Source organism: Sylvia atricapilla, chromosome 17 (assembly GCF_009819655.1).
Source record: "Sylvia atricapilla isolate bSylAtr1 chromosome 17, bSylAtr1.pri, whole genome shotgun sequence".
NCBI classification, from domain to species: Eukaryota; Metazoa; Chordata; class Aves; order Passeriformes; family Sylviidae; genus Sylvia; species Sylvia atricapilla.
The window spans coordinates 8,243,718-8,264,755 of record NC_089156.1 but is presented as its reverse complement, the minus strand read 5'-3'; the positions used below and the strand labels follow the sequence as shown (position 1 = coordinate 8,264,755).

At 39.8% G+C, this 21,038-nt stretch overlaps 1 protein-coding gene across 1 annotated transcript in view; it reads right to left on the bottom strand.

The window, feature by feature from the left end:
* Nucleotides 1-6,689: 6,689 nt before the first annotated feature.
* The window catches only part of GALNT9 (polypeptide N-acetylgalactosaminyltransferase 9), a 122,567-nt gene continuing 108,218 nt past the window's right edge, over nt 6,690-21,038 (bottom strand). Inside the window, exons 8-11 of the mRNA XM_066331476.1 lie at nt 18,344-18,481; nt 15,702-15,797; nt 9,209-9,376; nt 6,690-8,482 (exon numbers count right to left, since the gene is read on the bottom strand). Coding sequence (XP_066187573.1) covers nt 8,336-8,482; nt 9,209-9,376; nt 15,702-15,797; nt 18,344-18,481 — 549 coding nt within the window. The 3' untranslated portion in view covers nt 6,690-8,335. The remainder of the gene's footprint in view (nt 8,483-9,208; nt 9,377-15,701; nt 15,798-18,343; nt 18,482-21,038) is intronic.

The following is a 21,038-nucleotide window of genomic DNA, read 5'->3' as shown; positions in this document are numbered from 1 at the left end:
TGGATATGCTAGGATGTATTCTGAGTATTTTAAATGAAAACTCCAACAGCGTTATCATTCCAAAGGTACTTTTCCAAAGGAAAAGGAAAAACATTTTCAAAATACCTGTGCCACTGTAATGAACCTACGCTCTGCTCTCAAGAGTGACTCGAAACGACTTATACCATCTAAAAAAGAGAAAAAGTGGAGCAAAAGTTATTTAGGTTCAGATCCACAAAAATATTTCACTGCTTAATTGTAGTGAGTTGGACCTCATCTCATCTACTTGCCTTGATTTGCACCCTTGATGCAGAGTATAATCTCATAACTCCCCCTTAGGTCAGCAAGACCAGAACATCCAGGATCTGCCCAGCCGTGACCTCTGCAGGGTGAGAGTGGCCAGGTCAGCACCTCACCCAGAATCAACCTGAGTAGCCCCAACATTTTGCTAATTGCCTTTTTCATATAAAACAATCAGCTTGGAAATGAAAATAGCAGTTTCTCCAGTTTAAACACATCACTCTGGTGTTTAATTTCCCCCTTTTCGAAGATAGGTGGCACCAGCTTCTCCCCAGAATGCCAATACTTGAAGTACACAGAGAATTTAGATCGGTTTTGGCAAATGTTTCACTGCCAACACACCACAGCATTGACCGGTGTGTTTTGGAGCTCTGACAATAGATTAGGCAGACTTCACTTTAATAAAATGCAAAAGTAAAAAATTCTTCCCTGAATCCTGATAAAAATCCCTTTATTAAAGCTCAGTTATTCATGTAAAGAACTCAGGGCCTTATCACCAGGTGAATTGCTGTGTTCATGCTTTCCAGGTTGGACAGTACAGCTCAGTCTTTCTTTAACTCCCACTTTTCCAGTTCAAGGGAATCCTGATGTGCCTTGTCCTTCCCATCCCATTACTGCAACTCATGAATTTTTTCTGCCAGCTGGGGCCACCCAAATAGTCCCCTTACAGCCTGCGCTGCCATCAAGACAGAGGCTGTTAGGAAGCTCTGCTTGGATTTTTAAAATAAATAATGTTGTACACATGGCCCAGTGAATGTCACATCACTCCCCTGGTTGCAGCCTTACCCCTAAGTTCTGTAAATGACAGAATTTTGTTCGTTACAGTGCCTTTTTTTTTTTTCCAATGCGTATTATCTACATCAGTAACACACCTGAAAGAAGGTTGATAGAAAAAGATGAATCCTAAAACGAAAATTGTAGGATACAGTTAAGCAGTAAAAGTGGGCTAATGATAAGAAGAACAAAGTCCAGAAAATAAAAACCTTGCACTAAATTTGCATTTGGGTTTTGTTTGCTGGCTCTTAGGATTACAGTTAGTTTTAAACACTGAATAAACTCTTGTTTTAATTCACAAGTTAGGAATGTTTCATAAATTCTAGAATGAAGAAAGGGGATTTTGTCTGTTTGTTTGCTTTTACTTCAACGTTACAGACAGGAAAATACCCCATCCTTGTTTCCTTGCTTTAAATTCCAGATAATGAGTCAGGATGCAAAGGCAAGGCTAACTAATAAAGGTGCTCAACTACATTACAGTAACAGCAGACAGCCAAACCAAAACAAAAACACAACCAAGCCATTATAGGCTGAAAAAAAATCATTATCACTGCCACTCAGTGCTCAGTTACAGGCACATATTAATGATTCACAGTCAATTCATGAAGATTTATTGAACAAAAGCGTGGCTACATCCACAGAATACATTCTTCACAGTGAAAAATCTGATGCTTAGGATAACTTCCGCAGTACAAATGTTCTCAGATGCAGAACTGCTGAAAAAATATTTATACAAACCTAATTTTGCCCAATACTATTCACAAAACATTCATTCTAGCAAGCATATGGTACCTTCAAAGGTGATGTTTCTCCTTCCAAGAAATGCTGGCTTGATTACAATTGGAAGCTGGGTCTACAGAACGCCTGGGCTGGAAACAGAGCAGTGTTTCTACACAGAGTCCTCAGTGTGGAGTTACAAAGAAATGGGAAAGAACACACAGACTGATCCTGGGGATGGAGCTAAATTTGCCAAGGCTGTATCAAGGCCGTCCCTTCTGAGGCTGGTGGTATTGTCACCCACCTGAAGACTACAGCCAATACTGCCTCCTCTGGGAAAAGCAAGGAATCGGTTTCTGCTCTTCCACTTAGGCAGCCACTATCCCTGCAGAAACTGGGAAGGAAAAAGCTTGGGCATTCAGGTGCCACCCAGCTGATTCAGCTAAACCAGAGTGGGGTAAGCGAGTCAGGAACATGGGCCCATGTCCCACCCTGGTCACTCGGCTGTAATCCTGGGTGCTCCACAGCCTCCTCCCAGCAGGAGCAGCAGGACAGGCAAGAGTGAAAGAAGGACATGGATCCTTTCTCAGATGCTCTGTTCTCCTTGATCACAAATTGCAAACTTTGTCATGCACACTGGAGAAACAGCCTGGCTGAGGTCCAAAATCAATGCTAAAACCAGCAATGTATGTTTTATCCCAGTGAGCAGCTCAGGAACCTGATGGGCTCTCACCCTGCTATCACCCAGCACAAGAGATGACACAGAGCATCTGCTTGTGCAGTTACAAAGTTATTTGCTGGTGACACACACAAAAAAAGGCATGACAGTCAGTTCAGAAATATATTTTAAAACAGGATGACAGAGGTCAAACTAAGAAGGGTGTTAAAAAAGAGTTGGCAGCAGTTATTCACAGCTTTTCACCATAAGAGAACTACAGGGCATCCTATGGAATGAGAGGCTGTGGTACTGACTCACAGAAATTGTGCTATTTATTACAGCAGGATGTTGTGATATCCAGAGCTCTAAGTGGATTAGATGCATACAGGCCCAGTGCCATTAAATCTAATGGTTGGGTTGCTGTGTAGGGCCTCTGGCTTGGGAGGGCCTTACCCTGAGAAATTAGGGGGAGATATTTGGTGAAAGGATCATTCTACATTTTCCCTGTGTCCTATTTCATTCTTCTTAACACCAATTATTGACTGTTTCCAGTGGTGAAATGTTGGGATATGTAGATGACAGTAGTCTGAGCTGTTATCAATCCAGTTTTAGATGGGCACCCTCAGGGCCAAGCCTCTTACAAGTGTGTGGTGACTACCTTTCAGAACACAATACGTGCAATTTAAATTTTAAAATGCCCACATGCTTTGTTCTTCTAGTTTTCCTTTGTGAGAATCTTGGAATTTTAATATGTGTGACCAAATGTACAGCGATAAAACATGCAGCTCATGTCAGCAGTAAAATGCATAGTAATTTATTAACTTTTTCAGTGTGAATACAAATTGATTCGATGATGTGTCACATAATGAAAAATTATTTGCAGTCACAACTTGCATTCTAGTGCTGCATTTTAGTTGAACATTACAAAGAATTTGAAAACTGCACAACACTTTTTGATGGCCAATAGGAAACACTAATACTATGAAAAGTAATCAATGCTTCTACATGTCTTCAAAGACACTCTTGACTCAGAAACTGTTTTTCAAACTCTTGACTCAGAAATTGTTTTTCAAAAGCAGGTTTCCTTATATTGTTTCACTGGGTATTTGTAAGCATTCTTGGCCAAACCCCATTGTTATTTAGGACAACCCCTGAACTCCACATCTTTTCATTACAAGTCATTAATGCTTTTGTAATGTAAGTCACTGTATTTTATGAAGCCATTCTGAAATCCATTATAATGTACTAAAGAGGTCACTGCAGTTTGGGATTCTTTCCAAAGAGAATTTTTGGGTATTAAGTTTACTGTGGTGGCATCTAGATCTAGAGACATGTGAAGACCTGATCATTCCTTGTTTTCTTTCCAGCCTGTTAGCTAGATCTTCTAATTTGCAATACCATCTTTCATCTGTGGTGTGACCTCTACCACTGACTTTGATCAGCACGAAGAAGCAGGCAGCCAAAATAGCAGCAGGCAAAAATAGAACATCATTGTTAGAAACACCTTCAATCAAGTGAATTCTGGTAGTTGTTCTTCCTCCCAAAGCCTCTCATAAAAAAACAAAGATATTTGTGCTCTAACTGAATATTCTAAACTCCCTCTGAACTACAACTTCTATTGTAGTTTGTATAGCCCAACTCCCTTATGGCCCAAGCCAGGCCATACTGCACTTTTGTATGGCTGGTAATGAGGCATGTCAAATAAATACTGGACACTGAAGGAATTACATGCTGTGTAATTGATCTAAAGAACAGATTAGGACTGGTGTTTTTCATTAAATCTTATTAGCTCTGGCTTAAGTACTTAAAATTGCAGCTATCCTATGTCAGATAGATTACACCCCTTGTCACATGGCAAGTGAGGTTTTCATCTAATAGATCACAGTTTTTAAAAAGGAACAGGCTGATGAAAAGGAATATAAATGAAGGACCATGAAGGCTACATCTTCAGACACATTGCACCTCAAATTATTCATTGAACTGAGAGAAATACTTCAACACCTTCAAAATATGTATGAAGACCTCTTGTTTGTTTCCATATTTTGGTCTTAGATTACTTCTGTGGAACCTGAGTTTGGCTTTTTGCATGTGGAACAGCCCTGAACAGTTCTGGTGGGTGAACACAATAGAGATGTTATATGATTGCAGGGGAATCCAGTGGGTCCTTCCAAAGCATCAACTTTTCTCTTGGTTCCTTCCCACGGGAGCTTAGCATGCCTCAGGAACCAGCAAGCCAGGCTAGAGGACATTTCTGGCTGAGGAACAAATAGATTCAACCAAACTGAAATTAAATTCAGGCTGAAAAATAGTTTGTAGCTCTCAAAAAAGAAGGGATTTTTATTACCTTAGGACTCAAGCTGATTTTTAGGGACCCTGACATGCTTAGAAAAGTATATTTATCCTGGCTTGCCTTTGACAACACTGTGCTAGACTTTCTTACCAGTGTGCTGGTCTTTCTTACCTTCTATTCTTTTGTCCTATGACCTAGTATTTAGCTTCATAATCCCCTAAATCAAACAAAATAGCATAGAAAGCCTTTGATCTGAATTTTCTCCACAAGTGATATTACACTGCATTGAATACCTTTCATGAGATCTAGAATACTGCACTGTGGGAAACAAGAATGAAAATTTGAACACCATTAAGCAGGATTTCAATTTATAGTAAGGGGTGAAATGCTGACAAAAGAACCATAGACTTTGGTTAAAACAGATAATACTCAAGGCTTTTTTATTATTATTCTTTTGATGAGAGAATATTTAAGACCCTCTCACATGCAGAGTCACCATGTTAGTACCACAGCCAAAGCAGTGGTTCATACAGATAAAGAGTAAAGTAAAATTAATCCAACAGATGTGTTTTGCAAATATAAGAAATTGTTCCAGCAAGTCTTAAAAAAATGACAATCACATAAAATACCAACTCCACCTTTTAAGAGTCATTTGATTTCTTTTATATTATTATGTAAATCTCAAAGCCATTTATCTGCCACAAAAACCTGTTTTCCTTCTTATACCCTAAGTCTGGTTCTTGCAAGCCTCCTGCAGCTGGTGGCCTTGGCACTCAAACCTGCCAGGACTGACCACTCTCAGACAGTGTGGCCACAGTCAAAGGCTTTGCTCTGAGCACTGAGGGGCAAAATTCCAAGACAACCAATTCTCTTTCATCATGGTGGTGTCAGAGTGAAGGTTTGAAATCTCCCTTGAAATCTCTGCCAGTAGACACGGATGTATCTGGTCCTCTCAGCTGCAAAGCTCCTAAACTGCCCATGCAAATCTTGTTTTAGGAGAGTAGATTTAAACCCCAATATTCTTCCAAATATTCAGCTTTCTCATTTACCCAGGGTTTGAAAGGCTGCCCCACTGCTAACCTAGGATCAAGTGCAGATTGCTAATTCAAGACAAGGAAAAATCAAAGGGGAAAAGAAAGCATTTCTGTTCAGTACTGTAACTTTGTACTCTAATAGGTATTTACTAGTCACACTGATATATAATTAATCTCTACTTCCTGCCATGTTCATATAAAATAAATAGCACTTACTCACCAGATAGACTAAAAATGGGTGTGAATGACCTGTTGCTCCCCCAAAATCTCACCTGGCAAAACTATCTTTTCCTTCTTTTGCCTTCTCACCTCCCTCAAGGAGTAAAACTCCATCAGAGCAAACAAAAGGAGAATACAGCTTTCCTACATTTTAAAAGGTGGAAATTGTATTTGGAGAGAAGATGAAAACTAACTTACAAACTGACTCCTGTACAAAGCCTTCAACATCTGCTGCATAGATGGTAAATACAATTTTAAATTGTCTGATAGCTTGACATAAGGAGGCTAAATGCAGGGCAGCTGTTCCCAATCTTTATTTAGCCTGAAGTTTCCTACCTGTTTTGGACCTGCAGGAAGGCTGGAATACTGAGATTGTCCGTGATTTTATACAGTATTGCTTGATTTATTAAAGATGCTTTCTACCTGCAGGTCTTATTACACTGTTCAAAAGGTTGTGTACAACTTACCATAAACAGAGAATTTTAAGCTTTTTTGTATCTAGAATCTCACCCAGAATTATTCTTTTTATACGTCCATGTGTAACCATGTCCACGAGACATGAATAAAGATCAGCAATTAGCCACAAGTAAACTCCAGGACAATTGGGTTTGTGTTGCATCTTACACACTCTATTTCAAGAATAAAATTGGGGCAAAATATAATGATATGCTTTCTAGATACTAACCAAGAGTTGACAAGAACTGATGGATCTTGCATGTTAAAAGTAAATATTTTATTACATATCATAACCTTGAAAAATTAACTTTGTTTCCATTCAATTTTGTTCAGCATGCCTTGAAATAGGAATGGCAAAAGTTATTAAAGGAACAGATCACCAAGATTCATGGTACCACAGTGACTGCAATTACCTATTTTCCCGGCTCAGTAAAACAAAACAAACTTTATTTTTAAATAACTACAAAATATTAAACAGTGAAATTAACGGATACCATCTGTGTCTCTCCTTCAGTATGACTGAAATCATTTGGACAGAAAAGCTGTGTGCCACAGACCCACACTCAAAACCTGCTGATGACAGTGGTCATCAATTTTGAAAGCCTTTTGGATAAGGCTTTGTCACTGCTCTGTCCATATGCACTGATCCTGCATGAATCACCGGATACATTATTAAATTCAGGTTCACAAAGATGCTGCAATGGGTCAGCTACAGTAAAATATTTATATTTCAGAGTAACATTATTTATATATGCTCCCTACCTCTTGCTCTAATTTGCCTTCTTATCACTAGGCTTTTGTTTGTTTTTCAAATGCTGAAAAGACTTTGTTGGTTTGTTCAGGAAATTTGTCTAGACAGTGCTCACAAAGCATATTTGCTCACATTTGACATTTTCACAGGATGGGAAACAAAATGGAAGATCCAAGTTTTTAAGCTCCACAGATGGTACCTAAACCAGTCAACTGATTTCCAGAAAAAGGAGTCTCCTTGTTCCAGGCAGTCTCTGGAACAACACAACAGTGACCTGCAGGACAGGGGCCCGCACACACTCAGGGCTTTGGGGCCAGCTGAGCCCTCCTGAAATCCATCCATCCGTTCACCAGGACAATGGCTGCCTCAGAAGTGCCAAATATCCAAGTGCCAAGCTGTGATGCCTCTACAGCCAACAAATGTAAAATGTGGCAATACAACGGAGCATGTGGCTATTTTACCTATTCAACATTTACCTGTGTCTAACTAGAAGAGGTCTCTAAAATGCTGCTTTCCAGCAGCTCAAAGGTTGGGTACCACCTGTAAACATTTGTGGAACAGTCTCTTTCTAGAAATAGAGACTCCCTAAACAATCAACCTTGAAATGTATCATATATTGTATTTCCAGTGGTATTTACAGATCTTCTTGTTTAGTACAACGAACCAGACATGCTGAAAAGGTAGGATTTTTCCAGTCCTCTTTTATATGAAGTACAATAAAAAAGGCACATAATTATTCACCATAGGAGTTGTGCACCGGTCCAAAACTTAAAGCTAAAAAGCTACCCATCAGAGAACTCTCTTTATGAGGCAGAATTGGGATGTCTCCTCTGAACTCAGAATAGAAAGATCTGTCTGTCAGTTCCTCTAGGAGAGCTTAAGGAATCCACTTTCTTGTTGTGGTCGTCACAAGATTTCCAAACCAACAGAAAACTCTCAATAAGCTCCCCACATCATCTGCTGGAGCAAGGAAGAGTCAAACAGGGCATGTGTGTGTCTGCTTCCCTTTTTGTTCTCTCTTTCCTTGGAATGCCCAACTGTGGAGGACTCTTGAGAGCCAAGACCTGTTCAAACTAATTTGCTTTAAGACAAATGCCTCACGAGATATGGCACACTGAGCAATGGACACCAGCAGGAGAGGCAGCTCAGCCCCACAGTCAGTGCCGACCATGTTTGATCCAGTTTCTAATCATCCATTTCTGCCCCGAGCACCTCTGTACAACTAATCTGAGCCCAAAATTTGCATCCTTTGACATTTCCACTTCTAGGCAGCGGCCAGTGTCTCTGCTGATGATTGGACCGTTCTGGAAACAAAAAAAGAAGGGAAAAAAATAAGGATTAGAGGAAGAAACACAGAAGGTGAACAGACTAGAAAAAACACTGTTAGATTTGCAAATTCTTAAAAAACATAAAATGCATTTCTGCATGTACCAAGTGATAAATGCCCCAGAAAGTGCTAGAAATTCCTAGGAAAAAGCTAGCTAATACATAAAAAGTACCAAAACAATTCCTTCATAATTGTACATTTAGGAATTGCTGGGAAAATCCCCCCAAATCTCTAGAAAATCTCCAAAAAGCACTAGTGAATCCCTACAGAGCCCAAGAAATAGGAAGTCCCAGAGACTGTAATAAAGCTTTTGAAAGTCTTAAAAATTATTTGAAGATTCTAGATATTTAAAAAATGCCTATAAAGGCTCTAGAAAAATTCTAGAAAAGTTCTAGATGCAAAGACTCCTGGACAGTAAACAATTACAAGCATGTTCTTAACAATCAGGACCGAAATCAAGAATATTCCAAGAGAGGATAAGTAAAAATTCCTAGAAGACATTCCCCAAAATTTCTAGTAATAATGAAAGAATATCCCTGGGTAGCACACGATCTATGGAAAATGCATCTGACTGTTTCTAAAAGGTACTGGGGGGAATTCCCAGTACAGCCCTCCAAAGACCTCCTTGTTTTTCATTAAACACTCTCTAGAGCATCACTCCTCTCCAGTTCATCTCTTCAAGGCTTCCTGAGCTCTTCCACACCTGTGTGAAATCCCAGAACCTCTGTGCTGGCCTCAGGACGTCTTCACACTTCTTGAGGGTGGGTGTCCTGCCCTTGCCATCGTCCACCAGGCATTTGGAGTCGGGCAGGAAGGCGGTGGAGCCCAGCGGCCCCAGCTGCAGGACACCTTCCGAGCTGTAGCGGACAAGCTGGGGGAGAAAGAGGAGTTTTGAGAGGGTGAGGAACCCTTTGCCCTGCTGCACAATGGGTCTGGAACACCTTGCTTGAGAGCAGATCTAGGGAATGTTGGTAAAACCTAGAACACAACATTCCCTTCTCCCACGTTTCTGCTCCCCACCACTCCCCACCCACGACTTCGCTGCAAAAAGGGCAATCAAGGAAGTGAAGTAATCAATATGGAAATCATGCCCACTCAGCAGGAGCTGATTTAACAAGGACACGATGTCAATTTTGTCATGCAGTTTGTTCTTAAGAGCTCTGTTAGAGGCTATTGATAGCAACAAGTCTAATTAGTTTTTGTAAATAAACATTACTGAAAAAAAAATCCAACCATGCAACCAGTATCCAAAAATACGAGAGGAAAAAAAGAAAACATGAAGGGAATGGCAGCAAATTTGCTAACATATGCTTCAGGCCTGCATAATAAAGAATGACACTCTGGTATTTCAGTTTTGTGCAAAGCACATTAAAGCGAAAATGCTCGATGCTAATTTGGCGGCAGGCCAGTACGTCAAATCAGACTTATCTACTTCTCACTTCTGTGCTTAAACCCAGAGTCATTAAACCAGCATAATATTTTGCCCTTCTTACTCTGAAAGTTCAACACCCAGGTGCCAAAAGACTGCAGAGTGGAGTCAGCTACGTGGCTTGTGTGCTGTGAGTCTGGATGCTGCAGGGTGAGGATCTGAGCCACCAAAGAAATGCAATTACCACCCAGGAAATTCATGGCCTGTCTGGTCCTATTGCTGCTATATGGCTGCAATTACTTAACAAGAAAGGGAAGGAAGGTCAGAAGTGCCTGCCATTTATTGGATGCCACTGACCAGTGTGTGAGATATCATTAAGAGTCAATCAAAAAAACCTCAAATTAGAGTCTGGCTTTCTACTGCCATCCTTATTAACCTCAGAAGAATCATGCTGTGAATAATCATTTCTTGCTGGTGGTAAAAAGAGCATGGTCTACTTGCTCCCAGACCAGATGCTCTTTGACATAGTATGTGTTCATTTTCCCACCTGCCACTTCTGTTCAGAGCAGCCATGTGAAGCACAGAGGTGGAAGAGAGTCTACATCAGAGAAAGCAGAGATAACCACATGAGGATGCTCTGGGTATGAATAGTGCCTTTGTCATGGCACAGTCTGTACACACTAAATCAAGACACTCCTGGGTTTTTTTCCCACTCTGAGGTTAGGAGGGACATATGTAAAATAAGCTCAAGCAAGCAAAGTAATTCAAAATATGAAGGGACTGCCAGGTCAGCCAAATTAACTTTGTTTTTTTCACATAAAAAGGAGCTGGGAAAGAAAAATACAAATAAAACCCAACATTTTCTTTTATTTTTTTTAAATAAAAACTGACTGTATATTTCACACTTTTATTTAACAGCAGATTTCAAATGAACTGCGGGTATGGCTAAAACACTGACCAGAAAATGTATTCATCTTGCTGTCTTTATTCTCTCTCTGTAGTCCCAAAATACCACTCCACAAGCTTGTTGGCTTTGCCTTATGTAGATAATCAGAAGCACTGTTTGTAATGGGCTATCCGCTCTGCAGGATAGGATAGATTTTTCTATTTGAGATGTGCAGCATTTTCTGTACTGGCATTAAAATGGTCTAAAATATTCTTTGTCATCAGAATCTCAGCAGCCAGAGTTACATGTGCTCTGCATCGCAGTGGTCATGCACTTGGGAAAGACTTTGTTGTAGAGCAGCCTGTCAAAGCAGAAAGTACCAGCCCTGCTTAGGCTTTAGAAGTGGAAGATACATTAACTCTATTCTAAACTATTTGCAGTATTGAAAGTGGCAGTTTGTGTTACAGCTCAGCAGGGTCAGGGATGGCTCAGTGCAGGAAACTGTCATCTGTGCAATCTTGAGACAAATGGAACAACATGGGCTTAATTTCCTGGATGGGCACTTTCTGTCAAGTTTTTATGGCTGTTCCAACAGTCACGAAAACTTAGGTTTATTCTGCAATAAAATAGAATTCTACAAAACCCACCCACAAAGAATTATCTCAGTTCAGACCATATTGCATAGGAAAGCTGTAGAGTCTGCTTCTGCAAATTCAGACCAGAAATTAAGTTTCAAGAAGCTACTATATGACCAGTAACATCTCTCTCCAAAGAATTCCTATCTTAACTTCCTAGAGACAACATAAACCGTGAAAATAAAATAAGCATTAAAATTAGTTGCTTATTATTACAGGATAGAAAGCAGGAACTGGGATACAGCCAATTAAAATTACACCTCCTGTGTTCAAACTTGATCTTAAGTGTCACTAATGTATCCACAAAGAAATAATCCCTGAATTTGTGATAGGACTTGTGGGCATGATACATTGTGTCAAATTCATTCCCAGTGCCAGCCAACCAAAATCAAATTACATAGTCCTCTTCATTAAGAAATATTAAATCTTATTAATTTAAATTAAAAAAAAATCTGTGCTGGTTTTGATGGGCTGAGATCCTTAGATATCCACACACTCCAAATTGCAAACTGCAGAAAAGAAGCACACTTTTAAACATCACATGGGGATGGACCTTCACTCAGTTTTTCTCTTTTATCTAGGAAGAGCTGAAGGATTCAAATGACACTGAAGCCAAGTGCTCTATTAAATACTCAAGATCTAATCCTGATACCATCTGCTATTCTGATGTAAGATAGGATAGTTTTGCCTTCAACATTCAGGAACCTGGGCAGAATGCAAAAGATGTCAAAGCCACCACACCTGGATCAAATATAGTCAGTGCTGCTGCCTGTGGAATATGATCCTCCAGGAATATTATTGTGGTAAGAAAACGGCAGCTTTAAACTGGAGGATTTGACTTCAAAAACATCAGTTCCTGCTAATTTCCAGTCAAGTGAAAAAAGCACCAAATGGTTACAGGTGATTGTTTGTAGGAAACAGTTTCTAGGATGGGCCTGGTAGCTTTCCACACTAAATTTAACCTTTCTCTCTCCTTCTCCAGGCAAAAGGAAATTGTTAAATGGTTCTTCAGGCCTGCAGTTAAGGCAAGCTGTCAGCTGACACAGGAACTGAAACAGTGAGTGATGCAGGAATCCCAAACTCCCCTCATCTCCAGAATACCTGTCCCCTCAAGGCAAACACATCACAAGCTATCAAAAATCCACATTTGCTCCAGAATTCCACCCACAGCTTCCTGCAAGCGGAGAAACCACCTGTTCATCCACCCTGCTGCCCTGCACGCAAATGTGGGCACTCACAGCTCTACCCAGCAAAATGTTAAATATCTGCCCTCCAGCAACAGTTTAAGCAGAGCCTTTCATCTCCTCTCATTCCTCTATTTGTGGAGCTGCAAGCCCCAGGAATCCGAGCACGGAGCTCTGCCTTCCTTCTGGCTGTTCTCAATGCAGAGGGAGTTCTCCCTTCCGCAGCTGCAGTGCCTCCCCTCTCTGTGCTGTGAAAGGGAAGGCAGGAGGGTGGAGAAGGAGGCTGTTCACCGTGGCCCTTCCATCCCAAGATGCCATTTCATTAAGTTCTCCTGCCTTTCACAGACCATATAATCAGCTCTGCATCATGGCATTAAAGACAGACTCTGAGACAGTGAATGTTTCTGCTGGGGCTGTGTAAGTGCTCCCACACGGCTCAAAACCTGCATGTGCTTCAACCATTCTCCGAAGCTTCCAGAACAACGCATTCCACTTTTAGGGGCATTGTATCTGTCCTCAAAACCCCACTTTCCTTTTTTTTTTTCTTTTTCTCCCAACAAAAGTGTAAAGAACCACTGGGTTTTGCAGCTGATAGTGCAATGGAGGCCACACACAGGCAGACCAGACTCCAAATACATTCCTTTATTTGAAAATCTTCTGTAGCCCTGAACTGTTTCTCCCAGCAATATTAGCAGATAGTGTTTTCCAGAAAGCCATTAGGCTCAAACTTCAGATCCAATGAACACATATAAAAAGGACACTACTTTTCTGTAAAACGGGTTTTGAAATGGACTCAGACTGATGCAAAACCTTGTCTGGATATTCTTAGCTGTTAGCTTAAAATGACTTAGCTCAAGTCAAACTCATTAAACTAAATTGATGTAAACTCAGGCTAAATGCATTTCAGAGCATTCATAAAAGAGCTTGTCCCTGTTTGAATAAAGAAATTTAAAAGCTGATGTCATTACAAAGACGTGATTTATCATGGTGAAAACTGATCTTGAAGATACACACAGGGAAAGGCATTTTGTTCATGGAGCAGTCACAGTGGAGTGGTTTTATTTTGCCACTGTGATGCAGGACAACAACATCCAAGGGAAAAAGAAGGGTGAGACACAGAGAAAAAGAACATTTTTTCACAGAAGAACAATAATCATATTCATAACTCAGCTTTCTTTAAACACCTGCCTGACTTGGGTGGGTTGCAGTAGAACCACGTGTACACTAAAATCACTGGAAATCTGCTTGTCAGAATTGAAGAGTATGAAAAACAAACAAGGCTGTAGCTCAGGAGGGAAAGGCTTTCACATTGGTAGGACATATGAACACCAGTGATAACCCAACTGGGGAAAATGAGTTTCATATTTATATTAATTTATATTCAGTAGGCATGTACAAATAACCCAAATCTCGGCTCAGGAGGGGTATTTTATGTCCTATGCTTGAGATGAAAAATGTCAGAAATGGAAAGCTAAATGCAGCAGACAACTATGTTCACCCAGGCTGATTAGAAGAGGGGCTTTAAAAATGTTTATTTAATATATTAAAACGCTTGCTGTCAACACCTTTCATGCTATGTGCTTGAATATCCTTGATTAGGGTTTGTGCAGCTGTGGTTCTCACACTGAATTAATTTTGTAAATTGTGGTGAGATGATAGAAGTTTTCCAGCTGTGTAATCATTAATTAACTTGGCTGCATTTGAGTGGCTTCAACTCATGCTTGTCTGTGAAATACTCAACTTAGATAAAACATCACCTCTACCTTCACTTGATGTTTCTTGCAGAATGAGAACTCTTTTCCTGTTTTTTTATTGGTTTGTTTGTTTGTTTTAAAGGGAAATGGAAAAAAAATCACTGTAACTTATGCCCTCATCTATTTTCTTCCTGAAGTCAAAACCTACTCTGTGGAACAGGAATCATGGAGACAAACAAGTAGGTTAAGGACTTAAATTGCAAAATAAATTACAGTCAGAACTATTTATTTCATTACTTTTCTAAGTGCTAGCACACTGATAGAGATTAGATGTTGCTAAGGGACTTTCTAGAAGGACTTAAATTTGCAACTTTCTGTTCAGATTAGAATGGAGCAAGAGACTGAGCTCTCTCTGAGCGCCTTGACATCTCTAACGAGAGTCTTCTTGAGAGACTAATTTACATCTAATTAAGCAATGCTATTTGGTTACCTTATTCAAAGGCTGCTCCTTCCACCTCTACTAGGAGAGTGTCAGTCAAACACTCCATAATGATCCTGCCAAAGGTGGACATTGTGCCAGTAGGAATTACTGTCTGTCTCACTTTGCCTCCATGGTGATGCACGAGCCAGGACTCCCAATCAATATATGTGTGACTGAACCTCGGATAATTGTTAAGCCTGATAAGGTCAGAGTTTATTTACACATAAGAATGTTCATTAACACTGTTTTGACTCAGATGCTACTTCAAAAGAAACTAGAATTGCATTTGAGAAGAAGCTCAAGTCCTGGATTTAAATAATACCCAACTTGTGTAAGTAAAACCACTACGAACATGGAAAGAAGAAATGTCGTTTTAAAATCTTCAGACATCTGTAAGAAAATAATAATATGCACAGGGACTGACCAAAAAAAAAAAAAAAAGAAAAAAGAAATCTTATATTTTAGAAAAGTCTTAACTTCAAGGATATTCTTAATTCCCTTTGAAGTTGATGTTAAATATGTGCTTAACTTTTTGCCTACTTGGGGAATCAAATCAGCAGCTTGATAAATAATTTTTGCCCAGGAGCCTGTTGGACCAAGGAACAGTTAAATTAAAGAGGTACCATGAATAAGTCATGTCATAACAAGGAGAACTGCTCACTCACACAGACTACCTAAATTAATTAATCTTCACTGGATCCCCGTTATTTAAACAAAGTAACATGAATCTTCTGTTTTCCTAACTGGCAACTTCAAAGTATAGATTGACATGCTGGACAAACTTGGAAAAGGCACTTGAGAAGACTGGAGTAAAGCCAGACATTTGCCTTTGCAGCTCAGGAATTATACTGCCAAACTGAACCCAAATACAACATTTACTCTTTGTTTCTGCTGAATATCCTCAAAGTTCAAGGTTTCTCACTAATGATGGGACTTTCACCACTTACCTGGGAGGACATTCCATGGCATGGATAAAGGATGGCTTTGTCATCCTCTTCAGCCCCCTGGTCCAGGCAGTAGCCACTGGCTTTGCTGTTACGCACCTGTAACCAGATCAGAATGTAAACAGGTCAGTTGGAAATTAATCCCTATTTTAGTCCAGTCCAGCTAAATCTCAGCTGTGCTGCAGCTCTCGGAACAAGCATTATGTAAAACTGCTCTCTGAGAGACACATGCTTCTCCTTCAGCTATGACAGGGTGCCAGCAGTGAATCTGCTCCAGGAAAAGACATAATCTGGACAACCTGCTGGCTTTATACACCTTGGGCTACAGTTACATTTTTGGCAATTACTCAAGCATCAGAACTTCCTAAAATACACCCTAAGAAACTCAGGCCAGGTTTTGCTCTGAATTGTCATTGTGCAAAAGTAAATTTTGACCCTGTATGTTGAGAGTGTGGCTTTACAAACAGGATAGGAGCTACCCAGGATTTGGGTTGGATGTGACCTGCTTTTGTTTCTTCCTGGTGCTGATAAAAAAATCCCAAAAAAGCATGTGAAAAATTTTTATTTGAACTGAAAATCTAGTACATTGTTATGTACAGAAGTGACATAAAGCACATTTTATTAAAGGGCACAGATTCAGATATGTAAGGAAGTAAAAATTTCCTGTGCCTCCCCAGACAAGGAGAATTTACAAGTCTATATAAACTGGGATGGAGCTCATGTGAAAACCCTTCCAGCCTTTCTCTTGAGGCTGGAATCATTACACACATATTTTGAACATAGAAAAACTTTAGAGAGATCATAAACAAGAAGTTATTTAGACAGACACCTCAAAAGACTCAACAGGTCAGTTTTGGTTTAGACTGTGAAGTACCTGTCTTGGCCACCTCCATAATTTAGAAACAGCTGCTGCATAAGGTGTCTGAAAAAAATCAGTATATAATCCTTCATATTAGAGTGTACAAGCATAACAGGGAATCCAATTGGATAAGGGGGCTCACCAACAACTAAATTTCAGGTTTATTTGATGGCTTTGCTGCTATAAAGGCTAAAGAAGATGAAGACAGCTTTATGATACGGCTTTAAAAAAGTGGGAATTGAGTCACTAGGAAATATATTTTTACTACTGTTTCAATCTGTTTCACATCTACTCAAGACATTTATTTTCCTTGAAACTCACAAAAATCCAGACATCTTTTCCTCCAGGAATATAACCAGAGGAGAAAGTACTTAACAAGAAGCTCCATGTCATTTAGGATGAAGCCTAAAGTAAGACTGAAAGGGACCTAGGTTGGTTTATACCAGGTAAATACCTTGTGTGGCTCTATTCTATTAAAAATGTTAAAGAATTTGAGATCTGCATCACTGAACTTCCTGTTGGACTCAAGAACCTTCTATGTGGCAGCTCAAGAGGAACAAACTTTGTTTTAGAGCCCAGATTGCTCAGGGTCTGGTATAATTGACACAACATTGGCACTTCTGCCAACGTTCTTCACTGCTATCGACCTTCTCAGAGCTGACAGATACCAACAGCTCCTCTTGAATTTACTCAGTGCCTTTTCTCAGTTCCTCATGGGGATAGTCATATTAGGATGCAAAGTGATATTGTGGAATAAAACTTGCAATTTGTATCAATGTCTCAAGTGCCTGACTTATTTTTATATGAAGTCAATCAAATGGAAGAGAAAGGAACAATCTCCATTTAGTTGTCTTGTGGGAATATATATTGCCTTCGGATTAATTGCAGCTCATGTAGACAATTATTTTAGCTCTGTTGACCACTGACATTTTCTTTATGATGTCTGTGGCACCTTATTTGGGAGAATGATTGCCTCAAACTTATGTCTCAGTATTTTAAAATGAGAGTCTAGGAGGTTGCATGTCACTGTCATTAAGGATGACTTCACCTGCTGCCCTCCAACAAAAGGAATGGGGCTTCTCAAAGCCACACTCCTTAGCTGATACAATTCTGCGTGAAGCCAGCATATTATGAGCACCACGAAGGTGTATCAAGCTCTGAGGGCTGACCAGCAACCTCCCAGAAATGGCCTAAAAATAATTAGCAAGAGGAATGATCTTTTTTGTTTTGAAAGAGCAAAAAGGTTTTAACAAAAGAGAAAATAACAAGCTATACAGAACAAAAGAACAAAAGCTGTGCACAGTGCAGGGAAGGCCCTTACACCTGGTAAGTCACCCCAAAAAGTATCGAGAGATTTTGTGCTTGTTCTGAAGTATACAACGATCAAGGAGGGTTTTTTTGGCAAGCTGCCCCATAGAAACAGCCACAGGTCTTGAGGTACATTTCAAAGATCCAAGAGGTGCCTTTGTCCTGGCACTGGGCGAATTACGGTGTGAGGAGCATGGAAGATTCTGGCTCTTCTTCCTTAAAAGTTCTAGGGGTGTAACTTAAACTCTTTTCCTAATATGGAAACACCCACTGGGGTGTGGGGGTGCAATGCAACACAGAGTGCTGATTAAAAGAGGGGAGGGCGTTTTTGATTCAGTGCTGATTAAAAGGAGGGGAGGGCGTTTTCCTTGGCCACTGCTGTAATTGCTGATGTGTAACTGCTCTGTACATCCTGACAGCCAGCTCAGAAAGGACTGCTGGAGGGCAGCTGGGATGTGTTTCCAAAGACATGCAGTACCTCTCCATAAGTGACTGTGTTGTTGTAAACCCTCATCTCAGGGTACACGTTCTCCAAGTACCACTTAAAGCTCCGGCACTGCAGTCGCTGTCGCAGAGCAATTCTTTCAGAAACGTCTCCAAAGTCAACTCCGGGGTTCTGCAAAGCAGAAAAACGAATAAAGAAATCTCACTGCACTGGCTTTATGGTTGCTATCTTCACTGAAATCAAACTGGAGTTCATTTTGTATACCAAGCTGTATTTCCCTCTTTTCCTTCTTTTGTTGTAAGCAGCAGCTCATCAAACAGCTGCTGTTGAGTGCAGACAATAAATATTAATGAAAGCCAGTGGAAAAAGAAGCATAAAGAACAAGCAAAACCCCAAAATAAATCAAAATAATAAGAATACAATAAGAATGTTGTTACTTACAGCAGTTCTAAGTGTTTGCAATCAATCCTGAAGCCTTTGCTTTCAGATTCATTTAGAATTTAGGCAGTAATTCTGATCTAAAATATGGCAGCTTGGTCATGCTTTAGTCTAGTAAGAGATTCTAGTATTCAGTAATGTAAATGATGCCAGAACAGATCTGTTAAAACTTCAAAGCAAAGCTGCTCAAAAAGTCATTAAGATCCACCAAGCATTCATATAGACCAGCATTCAGTTTTTACTAGAACTGGAGCTCATTTTCAGACTTGAGCCATGGAACGCAGTTAAACTCAAGACCTTTATAATTCTACTTCAGAATTTAATTCACATTTAAATACAAATCTCATGAAAGACACAGGCTGGAAGATTCAAGTTAATAAGAACAAAGTCAGCCATTTAAAACTGGTGGGTCCTGAGTTAGAGTCTGTTGATTTAAAGTGTCATAAATCATCCCAGTTCAACATTAAGACAGTAAGAGTTACCTCATCCAAAACCCTTTTCCGACACTATATTAATCAAATGGACTGAAACTGGGGAGTTTTGCATGAGATCTTTCTGAAGTGCCTTGTGCTTTTCCTCCAGAACAATATCTGTACATTTTACAGATTGTTTTTAATGCAGGGTTACAAGACAGCAGCAAATCTTAGCTCGGGGTTTACTAAGATCCCTTAAAACCAGCAGATGCCTGGTTTTCAGGAGAGAATACAAGTGTAATACTGAACAGGTTTTCCTATTTGCCACATAAAGAGTTTGCTGTGCTCACTGCTGCTTGCTGATGCACGTTCTGTCAGGGGCCCTCAGTGCAGCATCCATTCAAATGAATGTTAATTTACGTAGCACTTGAGGCTGCGTGGAAGGAGAGCAATCCTCTGAGGCACCCAGTGCAATAAATCATTCAAAGTGAGATTTCTTTATCACCAAAATTGTCGAGGAATAGATCATTAGTGGGGTCACAGCAAGTATTTGGTTAACTGAAACGAAGCTGTGCTGACCTGCTGCTGAAGGTTACAGGAACATGATCTTGCAGGTGTGCCCAAGGCCATCTGCTGATCTAGATAAAAATTATGCACACATTCTCAATAACCTGTGAGTTGTGAAAAAGACGGTGGGAGTTTTAAAAAAATTAATTTGGATGGGTTTTGTGGTATGGGAAAATGCATGTGTTTTACCTGCCTCTTCTCTGCTCTATTTAAAATGAGGCAACACAGTGCCCTTTCTGCAGTGCTGTTTTTACAGAGCACAAGAGCAGCAAATTGAGCAGCTATGAAAAGCTGTGCTTACCCTGTGTGCCAGCTGCAGTCACCATGGGCAGCTTACAGTGTGATGGTACAAGAATGAGGTGTCCACAGGATTTAATTTGTGGACATGTTCTTTTTAACCAGCTAGCAAGGTTTCTAATTCCCCTGCAGAAGGTTTTTGTGATGGCTTATGCCAGTACAGTACCTCTGTCATCTGAATTGAACTCTATAATGAATAATGTCATGAACACTAACATCAGCTTCCTTTTCCTGAGAGCTAATAGGCTTATTTTTATGATTTTATCAATCAATCAAGTTATTTTATAGAAAGGAAATTTTAATGTTCAGTACTACTGCTGATTTTATGTCTTTTATTGTAGATGTGCCTGGGTTTTTTAAAAAGCTCTGCTGTATAGCTCAGTGCAGAAAACTGCATCAATAAGTAATCTCAGAGAGATTAAAGGAAATCATGTTTTGGTGTAAATGCTTATTTAAATATCATCTTTTCTCAGAATTCATTTGCACATGTCACCAAGCAAGCAAATTTACAGAGGTTAGTTTTTCATCTCCTAATTGAAAACTGACCATTTTAGCAAGTGTATTTTATGTGTGCAGACAGGGCCAAAATGCCCATAAATCTTTAATGGGCACTGCTCTGTCTTCCTCCTATCATCACAGAAATCTTGTGTGGAAAAAGTGATGCAGTATTGCCCTTTGTTAAGGCAAAATAATTCTCTTCAATTATCTCTTGTGCCAAAAGAAGTCACCAAAAACACATTTCAGAGACCTTGCACAGTGTCCAATATTGAACAGCAGTGAGTGAATTTAGAGCTGTGAGAATATCTGACATATTCAGAGATCACATGGACAAGGAGGAAACATTGCTCCTCCAGGTATTTTAACAACTGTAAGAGAAAAGAGCAAAAATGGGGTTTCACATATTAACTAGGTACCAGACTATGAGTAGATGTTTAGGACAGACTAAATCTAATGAAGTCAATGACAAGACTCCCATGATTTTGATGAAATCCAGGTCATAACTGAATATTCCC